Here is a 26,329-nt window from a genome sequence, read left to right as displayed (position 1 = left end):
ATATCACAACCAACTGACTGTGAAAATGGATATGAGAATTCAATTGTCTTCTATTAAGTCAGCCATTAAAGAGATCTACAAAAATGTAAATCAATGCTTTTCTTCCTACTAATGTTTTTTGTTTTGGAAAACACAGTTACTTCTCATACAAAATACGTTACTTACATTGGCATCTAATGGAATTATTATTGCCTTAAGTAAATTAATGAATTTTTTAAATTTCTCAGTGTTAATTTCCAGTAATATAAGTATATCAGTATATAAATATATCAGTAAATATAACCCATTATAAACAAAAGCTTTTTGAGGTTCTTAATAATTTTTTTTAAGTTCATTTATTTTTGAGAAAGAGAGTGCATGCAGGCACGCATGCAAACAGGGGCAGGGCAGAGAGAGAGGGAGACAGAGGATCCAAAGTGGGCAGAGGGGCCCATGCGGGGCTCAAACTCCCAAATCATGAGATCATGACCCCAGCTGAAGTCCGACACCCAACCGACTGAGTCACCCAGGCGCCCTGGTCCTGAATCATTTTAAAGAAAACTATCCTGACACAAAAAAGCTTGAAAACTGTGAGATTAATGTATAAATGACTGGTTTGATATTGTTACTAAACTTTTTTTGTGAAATTGAGTTTATTAAATTGTAATTAACATACAGTAAAACTGACCCTTTTAAGGTATTCTATGAATTTTGGCAAATGCATGACCATGTAACCACCACAGTCCACCATCCCAAAAAGTGTTTTCATACCCCTTTATAGTCAATCCCTCCCCAACTCAGTCCTTGGCATCCACTAATTTGTATTCCTCTCTGATAGATTTCAGAGTGTTATATAAATAAAATTATACAATATGTAGTTTTTTTTAGTTTGGCTTCTTTTACTTAGCACAATACTTTTGATATTTATCTATGCTGTTGCATTTATCAAGGGTTCTTTTTTTCTTTTACTGCTGAGTAGTATTGTATGGCATGTATGAGTGTCCCACATTTTATCCATTCACCAGTCAGTGGACAATTGGGATGTTTATAGTTTTTGACAATTTTGAATAGAGCTGTTATAAACATCTATACATAAGGCTTTTATGTAGACGTGTATCTTCATTTGTCTTCAAATACCCACAAGTCAGATTGCTGAATCATATGATAAGTGTATATTTAACTATATAAGAAACTGTGAAACCATTCCAAGGAGGCTAACTCATTTTGCATTCGCACAACCAAGTGTGAGTATTCCAAGTGCTCCATATTTTCTACAGTAGTTGGTATTGTGAGTTTCTTCTTCTTTTCCTAATTTATTTTAGCCACTCTAATAGATGCTAGTAGTTGTTACTAAACTTTTCAACTGTTTATTGTTGGTTCCCTCAAGCAAATCATTAACTCTCTACTAGAAGGGATCACACATTTTATGTAGCTCCCAGTTACCATTACAACAGTGTGTACTACCTAGAACCAACAGCAAATTTTACTAATCCATCAATTAAAGTTTAAGCAAAGAGGTCTCCTGGTGATGTGGTAAAAGTATTTCCCAAAAGTCTTGTGGTATCCATTTAAATCACTCTTTAACCCTCCTTATCAATGTCCTATACAGATCAATCTTGCCCCTACATTTTTTTAAGTTTATTTATTTATTTTGAGAGAGAGAGAGAAAGAGAGAGCATGAGTGGGCTAAGAGCAGAGAGAGGGAGACAGAATTTCAAGCAGGCTCCATGCGGACATAGCACAGAGTCCCACGCGGGACTTGAACGTCTGAACGGTTAGATCATGACCTGAGCCGAAATCAAGAGTTTAGCGCACAACTGACTGAGCCACCCAGGTGCCCTGTACCTACATTTTAAAAAGATTTGTGAGCTCAAGCCCCAGGTGATGCTCTGTGTTGACAGTGCAGAGCCTGTTTGGGATTCTCTCTCTCCCTCTTTCTGTCCCTCCTCTGCTGTCTCTCTATCTCAAAATAAATAAATGAACTTAAAAAATAAAATAAAATAAAATAAAATAAAATAAAATAAAATAAAAAGAGTTGGCAGTAGAAAAGCAGCTTTCCTCTACTTCTTAAGTTCTTACCACCATTATGGAGATTTCAGTGTTCACTTACTCAAGATAGATCAAAGACCTAATATACAACTCTAGAAGAACAAATAGATGTAAATTTTTGTGACCTTGAATCAGGCAACAGATTCTTAGATAAGCGCCTAAGGAACAAGCAACCAAAGAAAAAAATAGATTTAGACATTGCCAAAATTAAAAACTTTTGCATTATGTTAAGGGACACTATCAAGAAAGTAAAAAGACAGCTACAGAATGAGAGAAAATATTTTCAAATCATATATCTGGTAAGGATCTAGTATTGAAAATATACAAAGAACTCTTACAACTCAACAACAAAAACAATGTAAAAGTAGGCACAGGTTTGGATTACCATTTATCCAAAGAAGATACAGAAATGGCCAATAAGCACATGAAAAGATGTTCAGCATCATCAGCCATCAGGGAAACACAAATCAAAACCACACTGAATTACCACGTCACACCCACTAGAATGGCCTTAACAAAAACAATAAAATAAAATAAAAGGAAAGGAAAATAACAAGTGTTCATAAGAATATGGAGAAATTGGAACCCTCATACACTGTTTGTGGGAATATAAAATAGCGCAATCACTGTGGAAAACTCTTTGTCGGTTCCTCAAAAAGTTAATATAGTATTATCACATGATCCAGCAAGTCCACTCCTAGATATGTACTCAAGACAATTGAAATATATTCCTGCAAAAACTTGTGCACGAATATTCACAGCAGCATTATTCAATAGCCACAAGTCAAAACAACCCAAATGTCCATTAATTCATAAATGGATATGCAAAGTGTGGTATATCCATACAATAACATGGAACCATCAAAAGGAAACGAATTCTGACATATACTACATGAATGAACCTTAAAGACATTATGCTAAATGAAGAAGCCAGACACAGGGATGCCTGGATGGCTCAGTCAGTTGAGCATCCAACTTTGGCTCAGGTCCTGATCTCATGGTTTGTGAGTTCAAGTCTTGTGTTGGACTCTCTGCACAGAGTTCAAAGCCTGGAGGCTCCTTCGGGTTCTGTGTCTCCCTCTCTCTCTCTGCCCCTCCCCTGCTCTCTCTCTCTCTAAAATAAATAAACATTAAAAATTAAAAAAAAATAAGCCAGACACAAAAGGACACATGATTTCATTTATAGAAAATGTTTGGAACAGGCAAATCCATACATACAAACAGAAAGCAGATTAGTGGTTGTCAGATACTGGGAGAAGAGGAGGAATGAGAAATTCCTACTAATAGGTATGAGGTTTCTTTGTGCAGTGATGAAAATGTTCTAGAATTGGATAGTGCTGTTGGTCAGTGTGTAAATGTACTTAAAAATGACAAATAGATAGATAGATAGATAGATAGATAGCCTGGGCATTATATATATAACATAAGAAGACGCTGAAAGGGAAGAGAAGAAGATAGACCAGTGAAGAACCTTGAGATCCAAGGAGGAACACAGTGGGTGAGTTCCCTGTGTATTCTTTTTGTCTCATTATATTCCAGACTTGGACCTAAAGAAGCTAGCAGTTCATAAATGCCAAGAGGAGCAGCTGCAACAAAAGCTTCTCTCTCTAGCCAAAGAACCAAGAAAGGGGTAGCGTAGCAAGACAGAAAACTCTTAAACAACAACCACTCTACTCCAGCCAAACACCACAAAAGACACTGGTACCACCCATATCCACACTAGCAAAGGCCCAAGGGGAAGCCTAGACTTCTACCTTCCTCAGGTTGTACAAAGGCTCTCTCCCATCCTCCAACCACCAGATGTCAGTGGGGACCACATAGTGAGCCTACAACTTTCACCCCCTTCTGACTACAGCAAGAGCTGTAACAGAGGATACCACTACAGATCCTGAAGGATAATAAGGAAATACTACTAACAATTCTATACACATAAATTTGATAATTTAGATGAAATGGACCAATTTCTTAGAAAACATGAACTACTACAACTCACCCAACATGACACTGCTAATTTGAATAGCCCTAAAATTAATAATATTAAATTTGTAATTTAAAAATTCCCTTCCTCAAAAATTTCCAGGTCCAGATGGTTTCACTTTAGAATTTTACCAAACACTTAAAGAATTAACACCAACTGTATATAATCTCTTCCAGAAAATGGAAGAGAAGGGAATGTATTCCACTTCATTTAATGAAGCTAGTATTACCCTGATACCAAAACCAGACATAGCCAGTACAAAAAAAGACACTTACAAATAACCTTCATAAATACAGAGGCAAATACCTTTAATAAAATATTAGCAAATAGAATTCAACACTGTATAAAAAGGAATTTATACATCTTGACCAGGTAGGATTTACTCCAGGAATTCAAGGCTGTTTCAATACTTGAAAATCAATCAGTGTTACCCACCAAAGTAAAAGACTAAAGAAGAAAAATCTCATGATCATATCAATTAACATAGAGAAAGCATTTGACACAATTCAACACCCATTCATGATCAAAACTCTCAGAAAACTAGGAATAGAGGGGAACCCCTCAACTTGATGAGGTACATCCCACAAAACACCTACATCTAACAGTATACTTTATGGTGAAAGAGTGAAAGTTTTCTCCCAAAAACGGAAAACATGGCAAAAACGTCCACTCTTACTACTCTCAGTCAACATAGCATGGGAAGTTCTAGTCAGTGCAGTAGGCTAATGAAGGAAATAAATGCATACAAATAAGAAAGGAATAAATTTGTCCTGAGCTTCAGATGACATGGTTTTCTATACAGAAAATTCTAAGGAATCTACTAAAACAAAACAAAAACCTCCTGCAACTAGTAAGTAAGTTTAGTAAGGTTACAGAATACAAGATAAACATATTATACTTCTATATATTATCGATTAACATTTGAACACTGAAATTTAAAATGTAATACCACTTACACTTGCTCAAAATGAAAATTAAATACTTAATGGGGGCACCTAAATGGCTCAGTCTGTTAAGCACCCAACTCCATCTCAGGTCATGATATCATGGTTGGTGAATTTGAGCCCTGCATGGGGCTCTCTGCTGTCAGCACAGAGCCGACTTCATATCCTCTGTCTCCCTGTCTCTCTGCCCCTCCCCTCTCCCAAAAATGAACATTAAAAAAAAATTAATACTTAAGCATAAGTCTAACAAAACATGTATAGGAGTTATATGCAGAAAACTACAGAATGATGATGAAAGAAATCAAAGAAGATCTAAGTAAATGGAAAGACACTGTATTCATGAATTGGAAGAATCAATGTAGTAAAGACATCAATTCTTCACAAACTGATATATAGGTTTCACCCAATTCCTATAAAAATCCCAACAACATTTTCTGTAATATTGGTAAATTTACTCTAAAATCTATATGGAAAGATAAAGGAGTTAGAAGAGTTAAAATTATTTCTTTTTTTTCCCCTACACCCAACATGGGCTCAAAGTCAAGACCCCAAGAACAAGAGTCACATGCTCTACTGACTGAGCCATCCAGGCGCCCCAAAACAATTTTTAAAAACAAGAATAAAGTGGAAGGACTCAAACTACCTAATTTCAGGATTTATTATATAGCTTCAGTTTAATACTATGTGGTATTGGAAGATGTACAGACACACAGGTTGATAGAACAGAGTAGAAAATCCAGAAATTGACTCACACAAATATACTCAACTGATTTTTGACAAAGGTACAAAGCAATAATGGAGAGAGTGTAGCCTTTTCAACAAATGGTGCTATAGCAAATTGGACATTCATAGAAAAAAAAAACTCCACTGAAATCTCAAATTTTATATAACAAATAATTTGATATGAATTCACAGACTTAAATATTAAACAGAAAACTATAAAACCCTTACAGAAAAACATAGGAGCAAATCTTTTTGAGTTTTAGGGCCAAAGAGTTCCTAGACTTGACATCAAAGACTGATTCATGAAAAGAAAAATTGATAAACTGGACTTTATTAAAATTGAAAATTTTTATTCTGCACAAAGGATTAAAAAAAGCTACAAACTGAGAGAAAATATTTGGAAACCACATATCTGACAAAGGACAAGAATCTATAATATATTAACAAATCTCAAACTGAACTGTAAAGAAAACACATTCAATTAGAAATAGGCAAAAGAGAGGTGCCTGGGTGGCTCAGTCAGTTGAGCTTCCAAATCTTGATTTCAGCTCAGGTCACAATCCCAGGGTTGTGAGATTGAGCCTTGCGTCAGGCTCCATGCTGAGCATAGCGCCTGCTTGAGATTCTCTTTCTCTCCTGCCCCTCTCCCCAACTTGTGCTCTCTCTCTAAAAATAAAAATTAAAAGAAAATAGGCAAAAGAAATGAACAGACATTTCACCAAAAAGGATATACAGGTGGTAAATATGCACATGAAAAAGTGTACAATGTCATTAGCCATTAAGGATGTGCGAATTAAAACCTCAATGAGATATCAATATACACCAACTGAATAGCTAAAAAGAAAAATTGTGGCAACCCTAAATGCTGGCTAGGCTGCAGAGAAACTGGGTCACTCATATATGATGGATGGGAATGTAAAATGATATAGCCACTCTGGACAAGTTTGGAGTTTCTTTAAAAGCTAAACATGGATTTACCATATGACCCAGTAATTGTGCTTCTGAGCATTTATCCCACAGAAATTAAGACTTATGTTCACACACATACTGTACATGAATTTTCATAGCAGCTTTATTTGTAATAGACAAAACTTGAAGCAACCCAGATATTCTTCAGTGGGTGAATGTTTAAACAAACTCTGGTACATGCATACCACAGCAATAAAAGGAAACAAATTGTTGATACACATAACTTTAGAAGGTTCTCCAGAGAATTATGGTGAGTGAAAAAAATTCCCCAGAGTTTACATACTGTATGCCTCCATTTATATGAAGTTCTTGAAATGACAAAATTCTAGAAATGGAGAACAGATTAATAGTTGTCAGGGGTTATGGAGGCCTGGAAGGAAGTAGGTGTGGCTACCAAAGTGCAACATCATGGATCTTTGTGGTAAAGGAAATGCTGTCTTGACTGTATCACTGTCAATATCTTAGTTGTAATACCATACTATAGCTTTATGAAATGTAATTATTGGGGGAAACTGGGGGCAAAGATACACAGGATCTCTAAGTATTATTTTTTTAGTGTTTATTTATTTTTGAGAAAGAGAGAGAGAGAATGAGCAGGAAGAGGGCAGAGAGAGAGGGAGACAGAGTATATGAAGTGGGCTCTGCACTGACAGCAGAGAGCCCAATGTGGGGCTTGAACTCACAAACCATGAGATCATGACCTGAGCTGAAGTCTGATGCTTAACCGAATGAGCCCCCCAGGCACCTCTAAGTACTATTTTCTATGGTTATATACGAATCTACAATTATCTCAAAGAAAAATCTTCATCTTTAAAAAAAAGAAAGAAAAAAATTGCCTTCAACTTCAGATGAATTCATTGTCCTTCCACATACCAGGCTAGTTTCAATCATTCGTTTGGCTCCACCTCCTTACTCTAGCCACCTCCTCCTCAATAGATACCACTACCACCACCAACAAAAACTAACATTTATTGGGCATTTGTTATGTGACAATTTTATGTGGTAGCTTTACACAGTAGGAACTTTACATATCTTAATTCCCTTAATCTTCATAACAGGTAACTTTGAGTTTTATTCTTCACAGGAAATAGCTTCAGACACCACTCTCTCTAGTTCATTTTCACACATCCTCATCCATCCACTCCTTTTGTTTCCCTTCCTTTAATAATGAAGCATGGCCATTCTCCAGATTAAGGGCAATTCTTTCACTTATGCACAGGATCCTATCTTTTCAGGATCCTAACTCCTTCCAATATCCTTCTTGTATTTTAATGGTTTATTTATTTGGGGGGGGGGGGCAAAAAGAGGAGGGTACAGAGGATCTAAAGCGGGATCTGCACTGACAGCAGACAGCCCTATTTGGGGCTTCAACTCACAAACCGAAGGATCAAGACCTGAGCTGAAGTCCTATGCTGAACCAACTGAGCCACCCAGGCGTCCTTTCTTCTTGTATTTTTTAAACGTCTGCTTTTCTATAAGCGCTATCCTGTCTGAATTTAGGTGTGCTCATGTCTCCTGCCACCGTTAAAAACAAAACAAAACAACCTTCCCCCAACCTTACTTAGCACCAACTATTCTCACTTTTCATAGCGACGGTTCTTAACTGTTCACATTGGCTTTAATTCCTAAACTTCCATTCATTTCACAATCCACCACAACTTGCTTTCTGCGTCTATTCTATGAAAGCTGACCCCTCCCCTTCATTTGACACACTACCCATTCCTTCATTTAAACTGTCTTCCTTACATTTTCTGACATCACCACCCTGTGAGTGTTCAACTTAAGTGACACAGGTAACCTAAAAAGAGGGAAACGAATGTAAAACAAAGTAGGGCATGCGACTGGCCAAGGAGGCAAAGGTAAGTGGAAATTGTTACTTTTTGAGACGGGCCTCCTGAGACTGGAAGACAGAGCTAAACGAGGTGTTAACACAAAGCCACCGTGACTTTCACCCTTGCTTTCACCTTTCTTCCCTCATCCTTTGGGGGCCTGCAGGTACTCAAGGAAAGGTAGAGGGTTTTGGCCCTGTGAGAGGTGGCGGGGTCCGGTTTCGTAGCTTCGAGAAGGGACGGCTCTACCGGCGTCCACCGGCGGGTGATGCACCCGGGTCGCCAGCGGAACCCGTCCGCGGGGCCGCTGTTGCAGCTCGGAGCGGGGCAGCCGGGCAGCGGACACGGCCGTGCGTGCGTGGCAGCACTTCCGGCCCCGGTCCAGGCGCGAGCAGTCTCCCGGAGCGCCCTGACGCGGCGCGAGGAGCGTTGTGTTGACTCGGGGCTACAGCCGCTGCGGGTCTCCGAGGGGCCCGAGATCGGCTCGGTATAACCTGCGGGCGGATCGGAGGCTGGCCCCAGGCTCCGCCTGCCGCTGGCGCTGAAAGGAAAGCTTGAACAGCCTGGGCTGGGTGTGCGCTTTGCTCGTTGCCTCCCCAGTCCGGCCCCGGCCAGCGGCGATGGAAAAAAGGCGTGGGGGTGGGCGTGGGGGTGGGCGTGGGGCCGGGGGGAGATGGGGGGGGGGGGAGATGCAGGTTAAATGGGTTTCTCTGCAGATCCAGTGCCGGTAAATCCTGCGACCCCACACTTAAAAAAAAAAAATGAAGAAATTAAGGCTTAAGGAACTAGAAAGTCGCCTGCAACAAGTGGATGGATTCGAAAAGCCCAAGCTACTTCTAGAACAGTATCCTACCAGGCCGCACATTGCAGGTAGGGCGGCTGGTGACCAGGTCTTTGCTTCCCAGGGTTTGTCCCGTCTACTTACTCCATAATGAAAATAGAAGTTATTTGAATACAAAGAACGTCTAGAGGAATTCTGCTCTGAGATTGCATAGCACGTTAGAGAGGACTATTTTGACACTGCAGCTAAAGACAGCCCCCCCCTTTATTGTTTTACTGTTTAGTTTTCTGCACACCCCTTAACACTGTCAGACATCATTTTAATGTTTGTTTCTGTCTTTATACCATAAACTCCTTGAGGGTAAAGAATTTCTCGGTCGTGTTCACACAATGAATGAATACTAGGGTTGGTAGCCAAAGGACTGAGTTTAACAAATCCAGAATAGGTGCTATAAGGATGAGGATGCGTTTCAATTTTTAATGACCCAGAATCATCAGTGTTAATGTAAGAGATTGATATTGGGAGTACAGGAGGAAACAGGAAAAATATTCATATTTAGTGAATCTATTACCAGAGTCACTGAGGAGTCTTAGGAAAATTAATTTGGGAATCCCTGCCAGCTCCAACATAGTTCTGTTTCTAAGCAGTCAATGAAAATCAAGGAAAATACATGCATACCTGCACTTAACTCCAAAGTATTGTCAGAACTCCAAGCAAACTGGCACAAAACTGTGTCTGGGTTAAGACCTATTTTCTCAATTTATATGACTTTTTTTTTTTTGAGAGAGAGAGAGACAGAGTATGAGTGGGAGAGGAGCAGAGAGAGAGGGAGACAGAGAATCTGAAGCAGACTCCAGGCTCTGAGCTGTCAGCACAGAGCCTGATGTGGGGCTCAAATTCACAAACTGTGAGATCATGACCTGAGTTGAAGTTGGACACTAAACCAACTGAGCCACCCAGGTGCTCCTAGATGACTTCTTTAATGTATTCTGGCTGTAGGGTTTCTTAGTGAAGTCTAATTTTTTTTTTTTAATCCATGTTTCATACCCATGGTGTACCATGCACGTGGATGTACTAATTCTTTGAGATACCAGCTGAAAGTCACTAAAACCTGCAGCAGTAATTGGGACAGCAGTCAGACTGCAATATCCCTCTAATTGTGTTTTTCATAAAACCCCTGGATCCTAGGGCATCAGTGATGGCCAGTAATTCTTGCTGGGTTCAGATATCCACAGGGAGATATCAGTGGTGTTACTCACGCTTAACTTTTAGTATATATCCCACATCTTTGTGTATTTGAAAGATTGCTTTCTGATCTCAGCAGCTTCCGCTGTGCTCCTCAGTTCTCTTATTAGTTCTCATTAGTAGATATGCATATATATCTGTAGATCATGAGTATATGTGTCTAAAAGCTATATTGTGGATATAGGACTTCTCCTTTCCCATTCTATCTTGAACTTAGGGTACCTGTGTTCTAGTAACAAACTTGTTGCCAAAAAGTTCTGTGCCATTTTAATGTTAATGTTGTTCAATATTAGTGGCTCCCAGACTTACAGATTTCACAGATCAGTAAAATTTCAAAACAGTTTTGGAGACTGACACAGGGTTGCCAAGTTGATATTTTGACAAAGACATTTTTTTAACGTATTTACATTTCAACATCAAATAAAGAACTAATGTATATGTGTGTATGGCAATGTTTTGAACAGGCTGAGGAAAAAACACTTTAACCTTATTTTTCTATTTTATTTTGAGTTTTGTCATTCCTGGCATTGTCAGCAGAGTAGTTTTTGGGAGCCACTGGTGTGCATTATTGTTCTTTGTATGTTTTTAAAAATAATCTGGAACACCATTTGGGGAAGGAATAATGCAAAACAAGAAATTATGTTAGTCATTTACATGAATTGGATTTTGGTCATCAACTTGCTCTTATTTCCTAATATGTTTTTTATCTTTTAGCGTGTATGCTCTATACAATCCATAATACATATGATGACATTGAAAATAAAGTGGTTGCAGATCTAGGATGTGGTTGTGGAGTTCTTAGCATCGGAACTGCAATGTTAGGAGCTGGGTAGGTGATCCTGTATGTAATGTTTGGGTATAGGATGGCCTTAATAAGAAACATAAGTAGAATTAACTGAATTATTTTTATGAGACTATACAGTATGAGATGAGGGGAGCAAGAATCTGATACTGAGTACATTATGAATGAGCAGAACAACAACAAAAAAATTAAAACACAAAATGGTTAACAGCAGCTATCAGATGCCTCCCTTATACACACCTCAGTTTCCAACCCTTGCCAGGTTGGGAAATCATGCTGTTGAAAGGCAATGCTCACTCTTACTTTGCCAGTTGGGTTAAAAAAAGTATATGGTTTTTTGTCATTGTTTTGACTTGGTAGCTATAAGTAGTCACTCTTTGTGTTTTGTATTATAGGCTGTGTGTTGGATTTGACATAGATGAAGATGCATTGGAAATATTTAATAGGAATGTGGAGGAGTTTGAGTTAACAAATGTTGACATGGTTCAGTGTGATGTGTGCTCATTATCTAAAAGAATGTCCAAGTCATTTGATACAGTAATTATGAATCCTCCCTTTGGGACCAAAAATAATAAAGGTTAGTAACAAGAATCATGTGTACTGCTGTATTTGTAGAAAAGCAAGTTTTAAAAGTCATTTTCTTATTGATTGGGTTAAGTGATTTTATCACTATTCATTAAATAAACCATCTCTTACCTGTATAATTAGTACAATTTCAATTAAAAAAATTTTTTTAAATGTGTATTTATTTTTGAAGGAGACAGAGAGTGTGAGTTGGGGGAAGGGCAGAGAGAGAGAGACACACACAATCTGAAGCAGGCTCCAGGCTCTGAGTTGTCAGCAGAGTCCAACGCAGGGCTTGAACTCATAAACCGCAAGATCATGACCTGAGCCAAAGTCAGATGCTCAACTGACTGAGCCACCCAGGCGCCCCATACAATTTGAATTTTTTAATGCATGGCTAGGGAATCGAATTTTTCAATCTTTGTTTTCATCTATTTGTACTAAGTGAATAGTCTTTTTATTCATTTACTATTTATACTGTGCTTTCAAGAATGACTTACCTAACCCTTATGAATGATTATAATAATCCTGTAAAGGCTGTTATACTTTTTTTTTAATTTTTTAATGTTGATTTATTTTTGAGAGAGAGAATGCAAGTGGGGGAGGAGCAGAGAGCAGGAGATACAGAATCCGAAGCAGGCTCCAGGCTCTGAGCTCTCAGCACAGAGCCCAATGTGGGGCTCAAACTCATGAACCATGAGATCACGACGTAGCCAAAGTCAGACACTTAACCAACTGAGCCACCCAGGCACCCCAAGGCTGTTATGCTTCTAAAAACCTCTTTTTGATGCCTTAACACATGAGGGTTTCAACATGTATCCATTAGTAACAGTGACGGACTCTGGCTATTTGTTTTGTGTATGCTTTGGGCAAGGAGGGTAGGAAGTTGGTAAGAAGATATGAAAAGTTTTCCCTCCAGCCCCCATCTGATTCTGATTACTATTGTTCCTGTTCTCTTCTTCCTTGAAAGCTGTTAATTTGGAATATGAAAAGTTTTATTTTAGCCTTATTTAACCAAGATAGTATAATTCTGGTTTTATTTTATCAACTTTAAAAGATATTTAGATATTTTACTCATTTCTATCCTGTCTTTTTGAAGGAACAATTTGAAGTGTCTATTTTGGAATTTGGAAAAAAAAAAGTTTTTAATACCTGGTAGTCATTTAATCTTTTATTTTGATAACAGATATATAATGTAAACAGGAGCTTTTTCTATCTTAACAGGGACAGATATGGCATTTCTGAAGACTGCTTTGGAAATGGCAAGAACAGCAGTGTACTCTTTACACAAATCCTCCACTAGAGATGTAAGTTCAAATCATCATGATATTGTCAATTTAAAATTCATGACAGTGTTTTTAAGGATTTGTTGTGAATACTAATTACCAAGGTATCTATTTCTCCTGACTTTATAAACATCTGGCACTTAGAAACTGAATTTTCCCTTTAAGTAGCTAGCATTTGTGATTAGCTTTCTCCCAGCCTTACATAACTTCTTTTGCCACAGATTTGCTCAGGCAGGAACTGTTACCAGGAAAGAGACTAAGAAGTGTGGTATAACTATAGTTATAATATGTCCTAGTTAGCTAAGTCCTGGTACTCCCATTGTCCCTTTGTGTGCATGAGGGAGGCAGTAAGACCTGATTTTTAAGAACATTGAGCCTGGAGCTAAACTGATTTGAATTCAGAACCTACCTCTTCCATTCTTCTTCTTGCCAGCATGTAACATATGGGAGTATGTAAGATGTATTCTAGAACACTGGGTATATTATCTATCAATGTAACATAGTGATCAAGGACACAGACTGTAGAGCCAGACTGCCTAGGTTCATATCCAGACTATGGTTTCCCTGTGTTATCCTGGTCAAAGTACTTGAATTTAGCTTTCTTGGTCAAAGTACTTGAATTCAGCTTTACCACCTATACTATTGTACTCACCGCTACACTTACAGTATTGAAATGGCTTGCTTTCTTATTTTCAAAATACTACCCATCCAGTTGAAAAAATTTTAAGGGTCTAATGAAATATAAAAGCTTGAAAACTCAATATGAAATATTAGCAGTAAAGCAATTTTCAAAAACTTATTTTAAAAATCAGCTCACATTAACATGTTATCTTCAGCATATTCAAAAGAAAGCTACAGAATGGAAAATCAAGATAGATATTATTGCAGGTAAGACAATTTTTTAAGTTTTTCACAAAACAAATCTAAATCCTAATTATTTAAGGACAATATATATCAGCCCAACCAGATTTTGTATATAGATGCTGAGAAAAGATATCACAGAACATGTTTTCAGTTTAGCAAAATTCAGTTTAGGTGATGGGTAATGGAAATGAAGTAATAGGTAATGGGTTGGAAATGAAGCAAAGGCAGGGTAGGGTGTTTGGCTAAAACTGTCTCAATTTATGCATTTTACTGAAAATTTATAATAGCACCCAACTATTTGGTCACACCGGGCTTAGAATATATAGCATCGTAGTGACTTAAGAGCTTGGGCTTGGAGTGGGTCAGACCTGTGTGAAATCCATTCATGGAAAATACCACCAGATTATGCCTCATTACTTTTTTTTTTAATTAAAATTTTAATGTTTATTTACTTTTGAGAGAGAGCACGCACATGCACAAGCAGAGGAGGGGCAGAGAGAGAGGGAGACACAGAATCCTAAGTAGGCTCCAGGCTGAGCTGTCAGCACAGAGCCCTACTGGGCGTGTAAACTGTGAAATCACGAGCTGATGTCAGATGCTTAACCAAACGAGCCACCGAGGCTCCCCGATTACTTTTCTATTTCAATTTTCTAATTGTCCCTGAAGTCAAAGAACATGAAGCGTTTTTCTTTTAGTGAGGGATAGGATGTAATCATCCACACTGTAAATGTTTGATACATTATTATTAATTGGGTAATATTCACAAACATCAAAATGGGCAGAACCTGTAACTAGGAGCTAACTGTAAATCCAAATAATTCGGAAGGCCTGAAATAAGAATACAATAGGGGAAATATCTTTAGTTGATAATAAACTGTCCAGGATTAGCACTGTGGTATTAACCATGTAACTAGATCAGGTATTATTAATAATTAGTAATGTAATTATACAGTCTTCCTATTTACCCAATACTGTCATTCTATACCTAGTTTAAGGTATTAGAATATGCAACCTGGAGCACCTTAAAACAATTCCACATATACCAAACCACTGCCTTGCTACTCCAAATGTTGTCCTCAGACCATACTATTGACATTACTTGGGAGAGGAGTCTTGCATAATTCTAGGGTCCACCCAGACTTACTGAAATACACATTTCAAAAAGATTTGATTTGAAGATGATTGACTGCACATTAAAATTTGAGGGCTGTAGCCTATAGAGTTAGAATTTATGTTTGGGAAACGTGAAGAATAGGCTGTCTCATTGCCATCCCTCTAAAAGTGTTAAGTTTGGAGAACCTACGTTATTTCTTAGATTATGAAAAATGGATTTTCATTTGAGAGCTTAGTAGGAAAATAATGACTTACTACCAATACTAAAATCCAGAGAAGAAATTAAAAAATAAGCATGATTATGATCGCCAGCTATAGATTATTAGGAAATTAAAAATAGAAAGGTACGATCTCTTTTGTTCAACCGTTTTGGTTTTTAATGTTTATTCATTTTTGAGAAAGAGTGCTAACGGGAGGGGTGGAGAAAGAGGAAGACAGAATCTGAAGCAGGCTCCAGGCTCTGAGCTGTCAGCACATAGCCCAAGATGGGGCTCAGACCCACAAGCCGTAGATCATGACCTGAGCTAAAGTCGGACGCTTAACCGACTGAGCCACCCAAGCACCCCAACTGTTACCCTTTCACACTCTTCCCCATAACCTCAAATTATGGTATAAATGACCAAAATAACAAAAATGCCAACCTCAGTTAGCCATAGCTAATCTCAGGGAAATAGCAAGTCAAATGTTCTCCTTACCAGGGTTAATTTAAGTACTTCCTTAATTTTTTGAATGTATGTATATATGTCAGGGGTGGTAAATGTTTAGAAATGTAATTTTTATTCTTAGATGACTTTTTTTTTATAGAGTTGCGATATGACCTGCCAGCATCATACAAATTTCATAAAAAGAAATCAGTAAGTCTCTTGATTCTGGCTTATCTACATTCAGTACTGAAGAACTTTTCAATGAGTGTTTCCAGTGTTAACAAGTTGCCCGAGTACATACAGAAAGCCAGCAGGAGATAGAATAATTATCTATGGGAAAACAGCCAATATTCTGGTTTAAGTAAATTCTCTCTCATATGCTTTAGACACAAAAATAAAAAAAAACTAGGTTTTTGCTTTTTTATATAGTACATATTTTATTAGTTTGTACTAATACATTCTCATATTACAAAGGCAATTTACTGGAAAGATCTTTTGATATTTAAATCATTTGAAATAACACAAACAGAACTATACATTAAAAAAAAATCCTCATTTGTATAACAAAAAAGACAAGTTAAACAACAAAAACTTTCCTTTCTTACAGGTGGATATTGAAGTGGACCTAATTCGGTTTTCTTTTTAAAAGCGTCTAAAGACAAAAGCAGCTTAAAACCTAATTAAGATGAATAAAAATTTTTTTTTACTAAACTACTGGTCTCCAGCACCATTTTCTGTTTTCTGTTGTTTTAATGCAGGCTCCTCTTCTTTGTCTGTTTCTTCTCTTGCTCTTTTTGCTGGTCCTACACAATAACAGAATTTTTGTTATGTTCACTATATAGGCATTACTCTATTTTAATACTGAGTATAATTATCAAAAATAGTTCTGTTTAAAAACAACTTCCCAACACCAATGAGAAGGCTTTTCCTTTAGTACAGATCTTCTGCTCTCTAAACTTATCTTCCAAACATCTTTGTTTTCTACTTGTAAAACAGGATAACTTGTGTAAAATCACTGTCCAAGAATGTCACTATACAGAAGTTGAAAAACCCACATTGCTGTCCTTTCCCACAAATAATTTCTCATGAAAGTACCAAAGGACTTAGAAAAACTTACCGGATGCACCATTTTGATCATGTTCATCATCACTATCAAATTTTGTTTTCTTGCCCTGAAACTGTACTTTTCCTTTAGCCGACCCAGTCTGGGCAGCTTTATTTCCCTTTCCCTTTCCTTTAAATCTGCGACCTATAGAAACATAATGAGAAATCCATTAAGAAATATTTTAAATCTCTTGTCAGTGTCTCTGAACAAGCAAATGAGTTAAAATAACCAATGGTCAAAGACAAATTGGAACTAATGACCTTTTGACTTCCATTTGTTTAGAGATTCTTGTTGATCTTCTATGATTTTTTTCAATGCTTCTTTTTCCACATCTCCTTCTAGTACTTCCCATGTCACTTCTTTGTTCCTTAATTGTAGGTTACCATTATTTGCATCTTTGGCTTTATCCAGTGCTTCCTTAGCTTTTTCTTTAAAAAGAATTATCCCCTATACCAAAGACAGACAATGAAAGCCACACCCTTAAGGTTTTTTTTAGATCCGTAGTTAATTCCTTTGCTCAAGTTATTTTTCCTACCTTGCAAATCTTCTATGCCATTACCAGTTTCAATGAATTTTACTAAACTTCAGGAAGGAAGTTACCACAAAACTCATAGTCACTAATATCAACAGTTATTCATAGTATAATTCAGAAAATATCAGACATCACATCCAGTGATGGCAGTAACAAAATGGAAAGTAAATGAGTAAGTAAAAACTATTTCATAAACACATTAATTAAAAAATTATTTTATTTCTACTAATGTTGTCTTCTAAAAGATAAGTTTTGGGGCACCTGGGTGGCAAAGTTGGTTAAGCGTCTGACTTCAGCTCAGGTCATGATCTCACGGTTCGTGGTTTTGAGTCCCACGTCAGGCTCTGTGCTGACAGCTCAAAGCCTGGAGCCTGCTTCAGATTCTGTGTCTCCCTCTCTGACCCTCCCCCACTCATGCTCTGTCCCCCGCTCTCTAAAGAAGTAAACATTTGAAAACTAAATAAAAAATAAAAAGTTTCTATGGATTTTTAAACTGATTGCTAAAAAGCACATGAATGTTTCCAAACCTCTTTTGCTCCCCTGACAAAGTCTATCCATTTTATTTCACCATGACTTGAGAAAAGGATGTGCAAATCCTCTCTACAGGTCTGATCATCTAACTCCCCTGAAAACTTCAGCAAGCAGCCAATCTTCTCTTCTAGAGATTTCTATAAAAACATACAAAGCAACAAAGAAGTTTCTTAAAATCAACCACAAACGGCTTAAACCACTCTGTACCTAATACATGGAAAAGGCTATAAATTAAAATGCTATTTTGAAGTAGTTTAACAGTGCATTTTCCTATGTCATCCCTTGTTCCACAACAGCTTGATTTTAACTTAATTTCTTCAACAAGTAATATTTACTTAGGTATATATGTTAATAAATAAATCTAGTTATTAAGTTACTTCTCTGGATAAATCATGATTTTAGGCAATATTACTGGGCTATGATTTTCGTACAATAACAACTATAGACATGCCTCAAAAAGTCCTCACTTTTTAGTCTCATAAATTTGAATTAATGATTTCTTTGGATACCAATAATACATACTTACCATTTCAGCATGTTCTGCTAACTTTTGTTTTTCTTCTTGCTCTCTACAAAAGAAATGTTAGTTAGAACGTTTCCTTTTACTGCACGAAAAAATTAAATCCTGATAAAGTTAACCTCAATCACGATCACACTGCTTAGTAATTAAAGCCAGTCCGTTTTATGATTGTTCAAGGCTGGAATGCAACACAATGTGGCCCCCAGATTATCAAGGCAGCTTAAGATCTCAATGTTTCACTAGCAAAAGAAAAATCTACTGCTACTCATTTCAGAACTCATCATCAAGCGCCACTTCCCAGAACCATTAACTCTATCCCTGTTAAACCTTTAAGGAATTAAAATGACTGGCTCAACGTACTTACTGTTTAGCTCGTAATTTAGCTTCCACTTTATTTTGCTTTCTTTCTTCATTTTTTTTTGCAAAGTAATCTTCCCTAAAGAACAAAATATAGGGACTGAGTTCATGAGAACAAAGATAAGATGCAAATTATTTTGAGTGATTTAAGCACAGGAAGGAATGTTACATTTTCTATCAACATAATTACCTAAAAATTCAAAAGATGTCAAGGAAGTTACTTATTTTAATAGCTTTACTAAAAACCAACTCATATTCCATAAAACTTACAACTTTTAAAAGTCTACAACTGGGGCGCCTGGGTGGCTCAGTCGGTTAAGCATCCGACTTCAGCTCAGGTCACGATCTCGCGGTCAGTGAGTTCGAGCCCCGCGTCAGGCTCTGGGCTGATGGCTCAGAGCCTGGAGCCTGTTTCCGATTCTGTGTCTCCCTCTCTCTCTGCCCCTCCCCCATTCATGCTCTGTCTCTCTCTGTCCCCAAAATAAATAAACATTAAAAAAGTCTACAACTCATGTTTTTTTTTTTTTTGTATATTCAGAATTGCACAACCATCACTACCATCTAATCTCAGAACAAAAAGAAACCCAACACCATAATAATCTCACACTGGTTTTCTCATTCATGTGTAGGAAAAAAAAGTAAACTAGAAGTTATGTAAATTCTTTAATGTTTCATAGAATTTTCTACAGTGTTACTTTTTTTTTTTTTTCAACGTTTTTTATTTATTTTTGGGACAGAGAGAGACAGAGCATGAACGGGGGAGGGGCAGAGAGAGAGGGAGACACAGAATCGGAAACAGGCTCCAGGCTCTGAGCCATCAGCCCAGAGCCTGACGCGGGGCTCGAACCCACAGACCGCGAGATCGCGACCTGGCTGAAGTCGGACGCTCAACCGACTGCGCCACCCAGGCGCCCCCGGTGTTACTTTCACAAAAGAAGAAAATTCTACAATCTCTGAAACCTAAGAATAAGATCTATTATGAAAATTACATTAAAAAATACTTTTGAGGGTTAACACTGATTGCACGATTCATCAGTTTTCTCTAAGTCCATCAGATTTAGCACATGGCATTTAAAAGACTGCGTAATGAGAAAGTAGGGGACAATGGCCTAACTTTACCACAAAACGCTCTGGTTTGTCCCAATTTTTGACACATACACACACACTAAAGAATGTGGTCCAGAGCACCTGGGTGGCTCAGTAAGTTAAACCTCTGACTCCTGATTTCGGCTCAAATCATGATCTCAGACTGAGCCCCGTATTAGGCTCATCCTGAGTAAGGAGCCTGCTTCAGATTCTCCCTCTCCCTGTGTCCCTCGTCCTCCCCTGTGTGGGCACTCTCTCTCAAAAACAAAAACGTGATCCAAATCCGTATTAAATACTCCTTTGTACTAACAAATATAGACATGTATAGACTATGAGAACTAAGAACAGACTGGAAATTGTACAGGGATTGATTCTCTAACCACACCAAAAGCCCAAATTTACTATCTAACTTGATTATACGTTTTAGATGCAAAATAAGTACTAAAACTTAATCTTTATTAACTGCTAACAGTGAAAAGGTACTAAAAAACACTTAAGGTCTCAAAGGACTAGTAGTTTCCACTGAGCAAATGTCAAGTATTTATCAAGGAATGCCCAAAGATACTAAAAATATTGTCCTTACAGGAGATGCTATTCCAAATTCTATATGCCAATGTGTCAACTCCATATAACTAAGCAGCCAAAAGAAACATCAGCATAAAGACTTACTTGAAAAGTATTAGCAAGTCTGTGTCTTTATACTTCTGGCCAGGGGTGTCAACAAACTTCTTAGCAGATTCAATACTCTCAAACACAACAAATATTGATCCCTATGGAAAGGGGAAGAAAACCCTTTTTAAAAAGGTATGTCCCATATATTTTTCAACTAGATAAAGTCTGTTAATATCATACAACTGTACCTTAAATGCTTTGTGCAATGTTCTTCTCATCTGAATATTTAGTACTTGACCTTTATCTTCTAACCATTCTTTTATGTCATCAAGGGTTGCATCAGTTGGGAAGCCTTTCTGTGAAGAGTAGAAAGAAATGGACAAATGACTTCTCAGGTAAACAATTTATCAGAAATTCTGACTCATTCTGTCTTGAAACCAAGCCAAGGATACACATATCCATCTCCCTCTGTCCCTTAAATGTTTAACAACAGCTCTAGTTAAGAGCCACTGTACTCCAGTGCAATAAAAGTGACTAATTTAGAATTTGCTTCAAAATAATCTACTTGGGACAGAGATAAAACAAGATTAATTGCGTGTTAATAACTGAAGTTGGATAATGGTACATTATACAGTCAATCTACCTTTGTAGGTCTGACATTTTCCAGGAAAAAAAAAATCTACTTAAAAAAATTACGATGCTAAAGAAAATTACTATCAAGATTGGCTACTGATAAATAAGATGTTGATAGGCACTGGGTGCTTACAACATGCCCAAGATTTTGTACAATGGTATATAAGGGTTTTTTTCATTTAATTCTCATAATAGTTCTATAAAGTAAAAAATATTCTCCTCGTTTATGAAGATAAGGCTTAGGTTAGGAACATTGTTCAGGAACACACAGTAAATGGTAAAGCTATGATTCCTGAGTCCTTATCCTTATCCACTCTACCAAATGGTTTTTCTAAATAAGATATATTTAAGATGTAATTAAGTGTGTTGTTAAAGGCCTACTTACAATATACACAGATCTGTTTTTTACATCATTCTTATATTCATCAGTCACTTCAGGGAGGGGTTTGCTTGGAGATCTTCTGATTTTAGTTTTATCTTCACTTATTTCCATGAGTTCAGCCTTTGATTTGCTCAATGCTTCTACTATCACATTAAAGTCTGTTGTTAGACGGTTTAACCTGAAGAATATATATAAAAGGATCATAAAACTTCATAGTAGCACTTGTTAAGAGAAAACTCTAAAGATGATTTTCAAAAGGTTTTTACCTATTGAATTTTATCATTATCTCCAAAGGTACCCAGCCTTCATCCAGTTTAATCTGTTCCTTTAAAAATTTGTCCCGTGGCAAATTGAAGTCACCAAAATAATACTGCAAGATAATTACATTATATTTCAGAGCACTGTATAATATTGACTCCAATTCTGAAGCTGTTTTTTTAATTACATCACCATGTTCTATTCTTTAAAAATACATGTCATAACTTAAGAAGCAATAAACATTTTCTCCCAAATATACCATAATGAAACATTTACAATACAAATTAAAAAGATAAAACCAAAAATTTATTACTGAAACAATGTAATTAGCAGATATGTGAATAGACTATCAAGTCTTTAAAAACATAGTTAAGGATTTAGTATATGAGAAGCCTCTTGTTTCAAATCAGTGTGTGAAAAACAGATTGTTAAATAAAAAGAACTGGAATAAACTGATTAATCTAATTTTTAAAAGTTAAAAAAAATAGGCAAGTGTTTATTTAAGCATAAAAACACTATTTCTCAGTATAAAAGCAAAAAAGACAAGAAAACTATACATGGAAAGACCCAGGTATGACTACTTGGAATGCCAAAAGTAACTAAAAAGTAAAAGACAAAGAAGTTTGTTGATAATTCTTATAAATCAAGGGTGAAGAAAAAATTCTGAAAACCCTAATAGAAAAATGGGTAAAGGACATCAAAAAATTACTAAGAATGTAATATAAACATATAAAAGTTCAACCTCATTATTAATCAAAGAAATGGAATTTAAAGCAATTAAATAACACTTTTCACCTAACAAACTGGCCAAAATTCTAAAAAGAGGAATACCTAGTACTGTCCTGAACACAGACAAATGGTCATGCAGGTGGAGATGTAAACTGGCAATAAGTATCAAAGGTTTTAAAAAATGTGTATAACGCTTGAGCTGGAACATCTCCTTATCAGTGAACATATTTACCAAGATTTATATATAAAGATATTCATCACAGAACTCTTACAGCTCAAAAAAATAGAAATACCCTACGTCAAACAGGGGACTGGGTAAATAACTGAGGACACAAAACTTTACTCCCCCAAAATGCATCCATGTGTGATGGGGAAAGGGAAGGAAATAAGAATTAGGTTAGTGTGAGCACTGACCACAAAGTATGAAGGGGTATTCATTAGGTTGTTAACTTTGATTACTGCAAGAGAACAGAATTTGAGAGGTGGCAGATTGTGGAAGGGACATTATTAACTCTGTCTATACACATCTTTGTACTTTCTAAATGATAAACTGAAGTTTGTAATTTTTCTTCACAAAAATTATAATGAAATTAGTACAAAAACTTGTAGCACAGGATATTTTAAATGGCAGAGAAGTGCAACTTAAAAAGTTCTGAGAATTGCAAAAACCACCAAATAATATGATCTGAAGTTCCTCGGTAAGAACAGAAAACATTAAGAGATAATTTCCCACAGAGCCATTATGGACACTGAAAAGCTTCAATTTAAATATAATACCTAAGTTCAAAAAAATGCTGACTGAAAATAGACACTCCCTCTCTCTCTGCCCCTCCCCTGCTCTTGCTCTCTCCCTCTCAAAAATAAACATTAAAAAAAAAAAATAGACACTCTGTTAAAAGTTGTAACAGCCCAGAACTTAGCTTAATTGGGCAGACAAATCTACTAGGACCTTCAAATAGATGAAGTGTTATTTAACAGAGAAGTTGCTTTACAAAGAATTTTTACTTTATTATGTGCCAGGAACTCTTCTGAATGTTTTACATTTTATTAACTAATGTAATCTTCACAACAACCTTAGGAGGAGGAGGGTACTACTATCCTCACTTTATAAACTGGGGGAAGGAAAGCAAAAAAAGTAACATTAGTCTATAATGTTACCTTTTGAAAGGTTTGCAGGTCTTGGATTTCATAAACTGATTTCACTAATACAAAACTCTACACTATTGTGAGTTCATCTAATTCCAAGTATCAAAGACAAACCAGATGTTTAATACTCTACACGAAATGTTTAATAGGTCAGCATAGTGAAATTAAATGTTCCTTCTGTATTTGTTTTGAGGCTCTACATTTCCTTTCAAAGAAAGAGCGCATTTTTGCAATTTAATATCACAAGAATCCTACCTCAATCTGATGACAGATTTTGGCCTCGAGAGCAGCCATTTTTTCATTATCACCATTTTCAGCCATTGTGGCTATCTGCAAATTTTCCCAAATTGGCATAAAGAGGTTATTATTTTTTTTACATACCACTCAAGAATGTTTTAAAGTTATCAATTATTTTCTAAAAAATCAACAATTTTTAATTTCACAGTTTCAATTTCTCTACTCAATTCTCAAATTTCAACAAAAGAATGTTGGAATAAATGATGGAACATTGAAAAGGATAGATAATCTGCAACCCTTTCAGTAAATCACGTTTCCATCTCTATAACAAAGCAAGTAGTTATCTTCACTTAGCTGATCAAGAAAGCACTGGGCAAAAACTCCATTCAACTCCTTACCAACCATGTCCAGCTTTAAGCAGATCGCCATCTGTCAGTATATTTCGATCCATCTCAGTTCTATTTGTTTGGCGTGGGTTGCACATCTTTTAAAATTACTCACAGCTGACTTACCAAAAACTTATCAGCGAAGATTAAGTATCATAATGATACTTGAAAAAATCAAATATTACCATCAGGGTTAGATTAAAATCTGTATGTTAAGGAACACGTGATAATTTAAGAATCTGGGGGCACTAAAATAATGTTAAGCTGGGGGTATGCCCCCAAATTCACCAATATATTGGTTAGCCTTACAACCAGTTTCCTGTTTCACTTCCCTGACATTGGCATTGAAGGAAAAAGTGAGGTTGTGAGGCTGGTTTGCTAGGCAGCACAAACCAAGTTTTCTGACTTGAAATGACTTGCCTCCAGTGCTCTATTAAACCACCCAGTCATCCACATTCACAAAAATATATTTGTAAGAACTCATAAGGATAGATGCCACTAGTTGACTCTAGTGAACTATCTTTGGTACACTTCTTCAAGTTACCGCTTTTCACACTGTAACTGCTATGCAGTAATCTGGATGCACACTGGAAGCTCCTATAATAGGCATTTGTATGGTGCCATTCCACTACAAAATTTGCTCGATCTTATGCATTGTTTGCCGACCACAACCTACATTCCTAAATTATTACCATGATCTAGGGTCCCTTACAAAGCAAAGGATGAAACAGATAAGAACTGTTCCGTCGTTACAAGACTTCTTTGGCCTACCCAATTTTGAAACTTCCGTTTCACAAGATAATGTACAACTAGAAGTGAAATATTACCTACACTTTCTCACTTCGCACAGAATCCTTGACGTGAGTGAACGAGGGACACCAAAGACCCTAGAGCGGTGACGCTAGAGGAACACCTGCGGCCCCCATTCCCCGACCTCCAGTTGGTCCCACGGGATCCAAGGGCGCCTCCGGCGATTCACCACAGCCAACCACCTCAGAAACTGAAAACACTGCCCTAAACGTCCACCTTCGGCGACACCGAAACACGGAGAAGGTAGGAAGTCGAAGACGCAGTGGGAATGCCGGCAGCCTCCGTCCAAAGAACCCGCCTGAGTCCAGTCCCAAAGCAACCACTGGCCCGCTCCGACCCCAGCACGTGCGGGAAACCCCGGTTCCTGCATTCCTCTCGGGCCAGCTCTGCACCTCGCCGCGGCCCGCGCCCCTCCGCGGCCAGCCCTGCGCGCCGCCTCGGGCTGCGGCCCACGCGGCGCTCGCCCGGAACATGCGGACCAAAGGAGTGGACGCACCCGGCGTGAGGCAGAAAGGAAAGGGAATGCGCCGCAGCCACGCAAAGCATACCCTTTTGTACTTCTCTTTTGCCACCCTGAGTTGCTCACCTTTAAGGTCCGGGTCCCACAGAGCCACGCCACAAAAACACTAACAGCGACAACAACGTCTCCACTTCCCAGCGCCGCCGGGTGGCCTACCGCGCGTAAGGAAGATGGGGGCTTTCCCGGCAGCCCTCGCGGCCCAAGTGGGCGGAGCTTCGGGCCGCTGGAGCCAGCGCCGCGTAAGGAGTATGCGCGCCGGCCGTGGGCTCCCACGGCCCGCGAAGTCCCGCCCCCTCGCCAAGGAGATTGGCTTGAAGTGTCCTGCAGGGTGGTGGGAGAGTGTTAGGGTAAATATATATTAAGCATTTCTAGACCGCGATTGTATCTCCGGTACTTACTTCGGCTCTTCATGCGTATGAAGTTTTGGCTTTTTTTCAGATTATACTTCTCAAAAAATTTGTTTTACTTGATCCGTATATATATCTAAACTTTATCGCGTTGTGATAGTTCTCAAAAAAATGGCAAGTGAAATTTTTTAAAAATCAGGGATTCAGGAATCTTAGGGTTGAGAAAGCAACAGAGTAGAGCGTTTAGGAGCTGGGAATCTGGAGTCCGATTGCCTGCGCTCAAGTAATGGCTCTCTTGTTTACAGACTTTTTCGTTGAGCGATTTACTCAGCTTCTCTGTCCCTCATGTATCAAGTGGGGCCAATGAT

General features: G+C 37.6%; 2 protein-coding genes across 6 annotated transcripts; one reads left to right on the top strand and one right to left on the bottom strand.

Moving 5' to 3' along the window:
- Positions 1-8,825: 8,825 nt before the first annotated feature.
- On the top strand, positions 8,826-16,481 carry METTL5 (methyltransferase 5, N6-adenosine). Of its 5 annotated transcripts, none has more exons than XM_027055526.2 (8): positions 8,826-8,958; positions 9,188-9,341; positions 11,212-11,326; positions 11,695-11,876; positions 13,088-13,170; positions 13,986-14,037; positions 15,931-15,980; positions 16,378-16,481. In XM_027055526.2, exons 2-8 carry the CDS (start codon positions 9,233-9,235, stop codon positions 16,414-16,416), a joined length of 630 nt encoding a protein of 209 aa, XP_026911327.1. In that variant the 5' UTR covers positions 8,826-8,958; positions 9,188-9,232; the 3' UTR covers positions 16,417-16,481. The 5 variants fall into 5 exon arrangements, with proteins under 5 accessions (XP_026911327.1, XP_026911331.1, XP_026911333.1 ...); XM_027055527.2 differs by having other exon boundaries at positions 8,895-9,043; XM_027055530.2 differs by lacking the exon at positions 13,986-14,037.
- SSB (small RNA binding exonuclease protection factor La) lies at positions 16,181-25,836 on the bottom strand. Its single transcript, XM_015086011.3, has 12 exons — positions 25,681-25,836; positions 23,917-23,991; positions 21,795-21,898; positions 21,532-21,706; positions 20,762-20,869; positions 20,571-20,671; positions 18,823-18,894; positions 18,465-18,507; positions 17,935-18,075; positions 17,136-17,322; positions 16,888-17,019; positions 16,181-16,573 (listed from the first exon to the last, which is right to left on the bottom strand). Exons 2-12 carry the CDS (start codon positions 23,980-23,982, stop codon positions 16,482-16,484), a joined length of 1,221 nt encoding a protein of 406 aa, XP_014941497.1. The 5' UTR covers positions 23,983-23,991; positions 25,681-25,836; the 3' UTR covers positions 16,181-16,481.
- Positions 25,837-26,329: the final 493 nt, after the last annotated feature.

Source organism: Acinonyx jubatus, chromosome C1 (genome assembly GCF_027475565.1).
Source record: "Acinonyx jubatus isolate Ajub_Pintada_27869175 chromosome C1, VMU_Ajub_asm_v1.0, whole genome shotgun sequence".
Lineage (NCBI taxonomy): Eukaryota > Metazoa > Chordata > Mammalia > Carnivora > Felidae > Acinonyx > Acinonyx jubatus.
Note: the sequence above shows the minus strand (reverse complement) of the source record. Positions and strands in the feature narration are given on the sequence as shown.

Excerpts from the sequence above, each read along its gene's own strand:
- METTL5 (XM_027055526.2), top strand. The coding sequence starts at position 9,233 with ATGAAGAAATTAAGGCTTAAGGAACTAGAAAGTCGCCTGCAACAAGTG. Across the intron at positions 11,877-13,087 it reads TGGGACCAAAAATAATAAAG|GGACAGATATGGCATTTCTG; the intron begins GTTAGTAACAAG and ends CTATCTTAACAG. Across the intron at positions 15,981-16,377 it reads AATTTCATAAAAAGAAATCA|GTGGATATTGAAGTGGACCT; the intron begins GTAAGTCTCTTG and ends CCTTTCTTACAG.
- SSB (XM_015086011.3), bottom strand. The coding sequence starts at position 23,982 with ATGGCTGAAAATGGTGATAATGAAAAAATGGCTGCTCTCGAGGCCAAA. Across the intron at positions 21,707-21,794 it reads ATAATGATAAAATTCAATAG|GTTAAACCGTCTAACAACAG; the intron begins GTAAAAACCTTT and ends TATATTCTTCAG. Across the intron at positions 18,508-18,822 it reads GCTAAATTACGAGCTAAACA|AGAGCAAGAAGAAAAACAAA; the intron begins GTAAGTACGTTG and ends TTTCTTTTGTAG.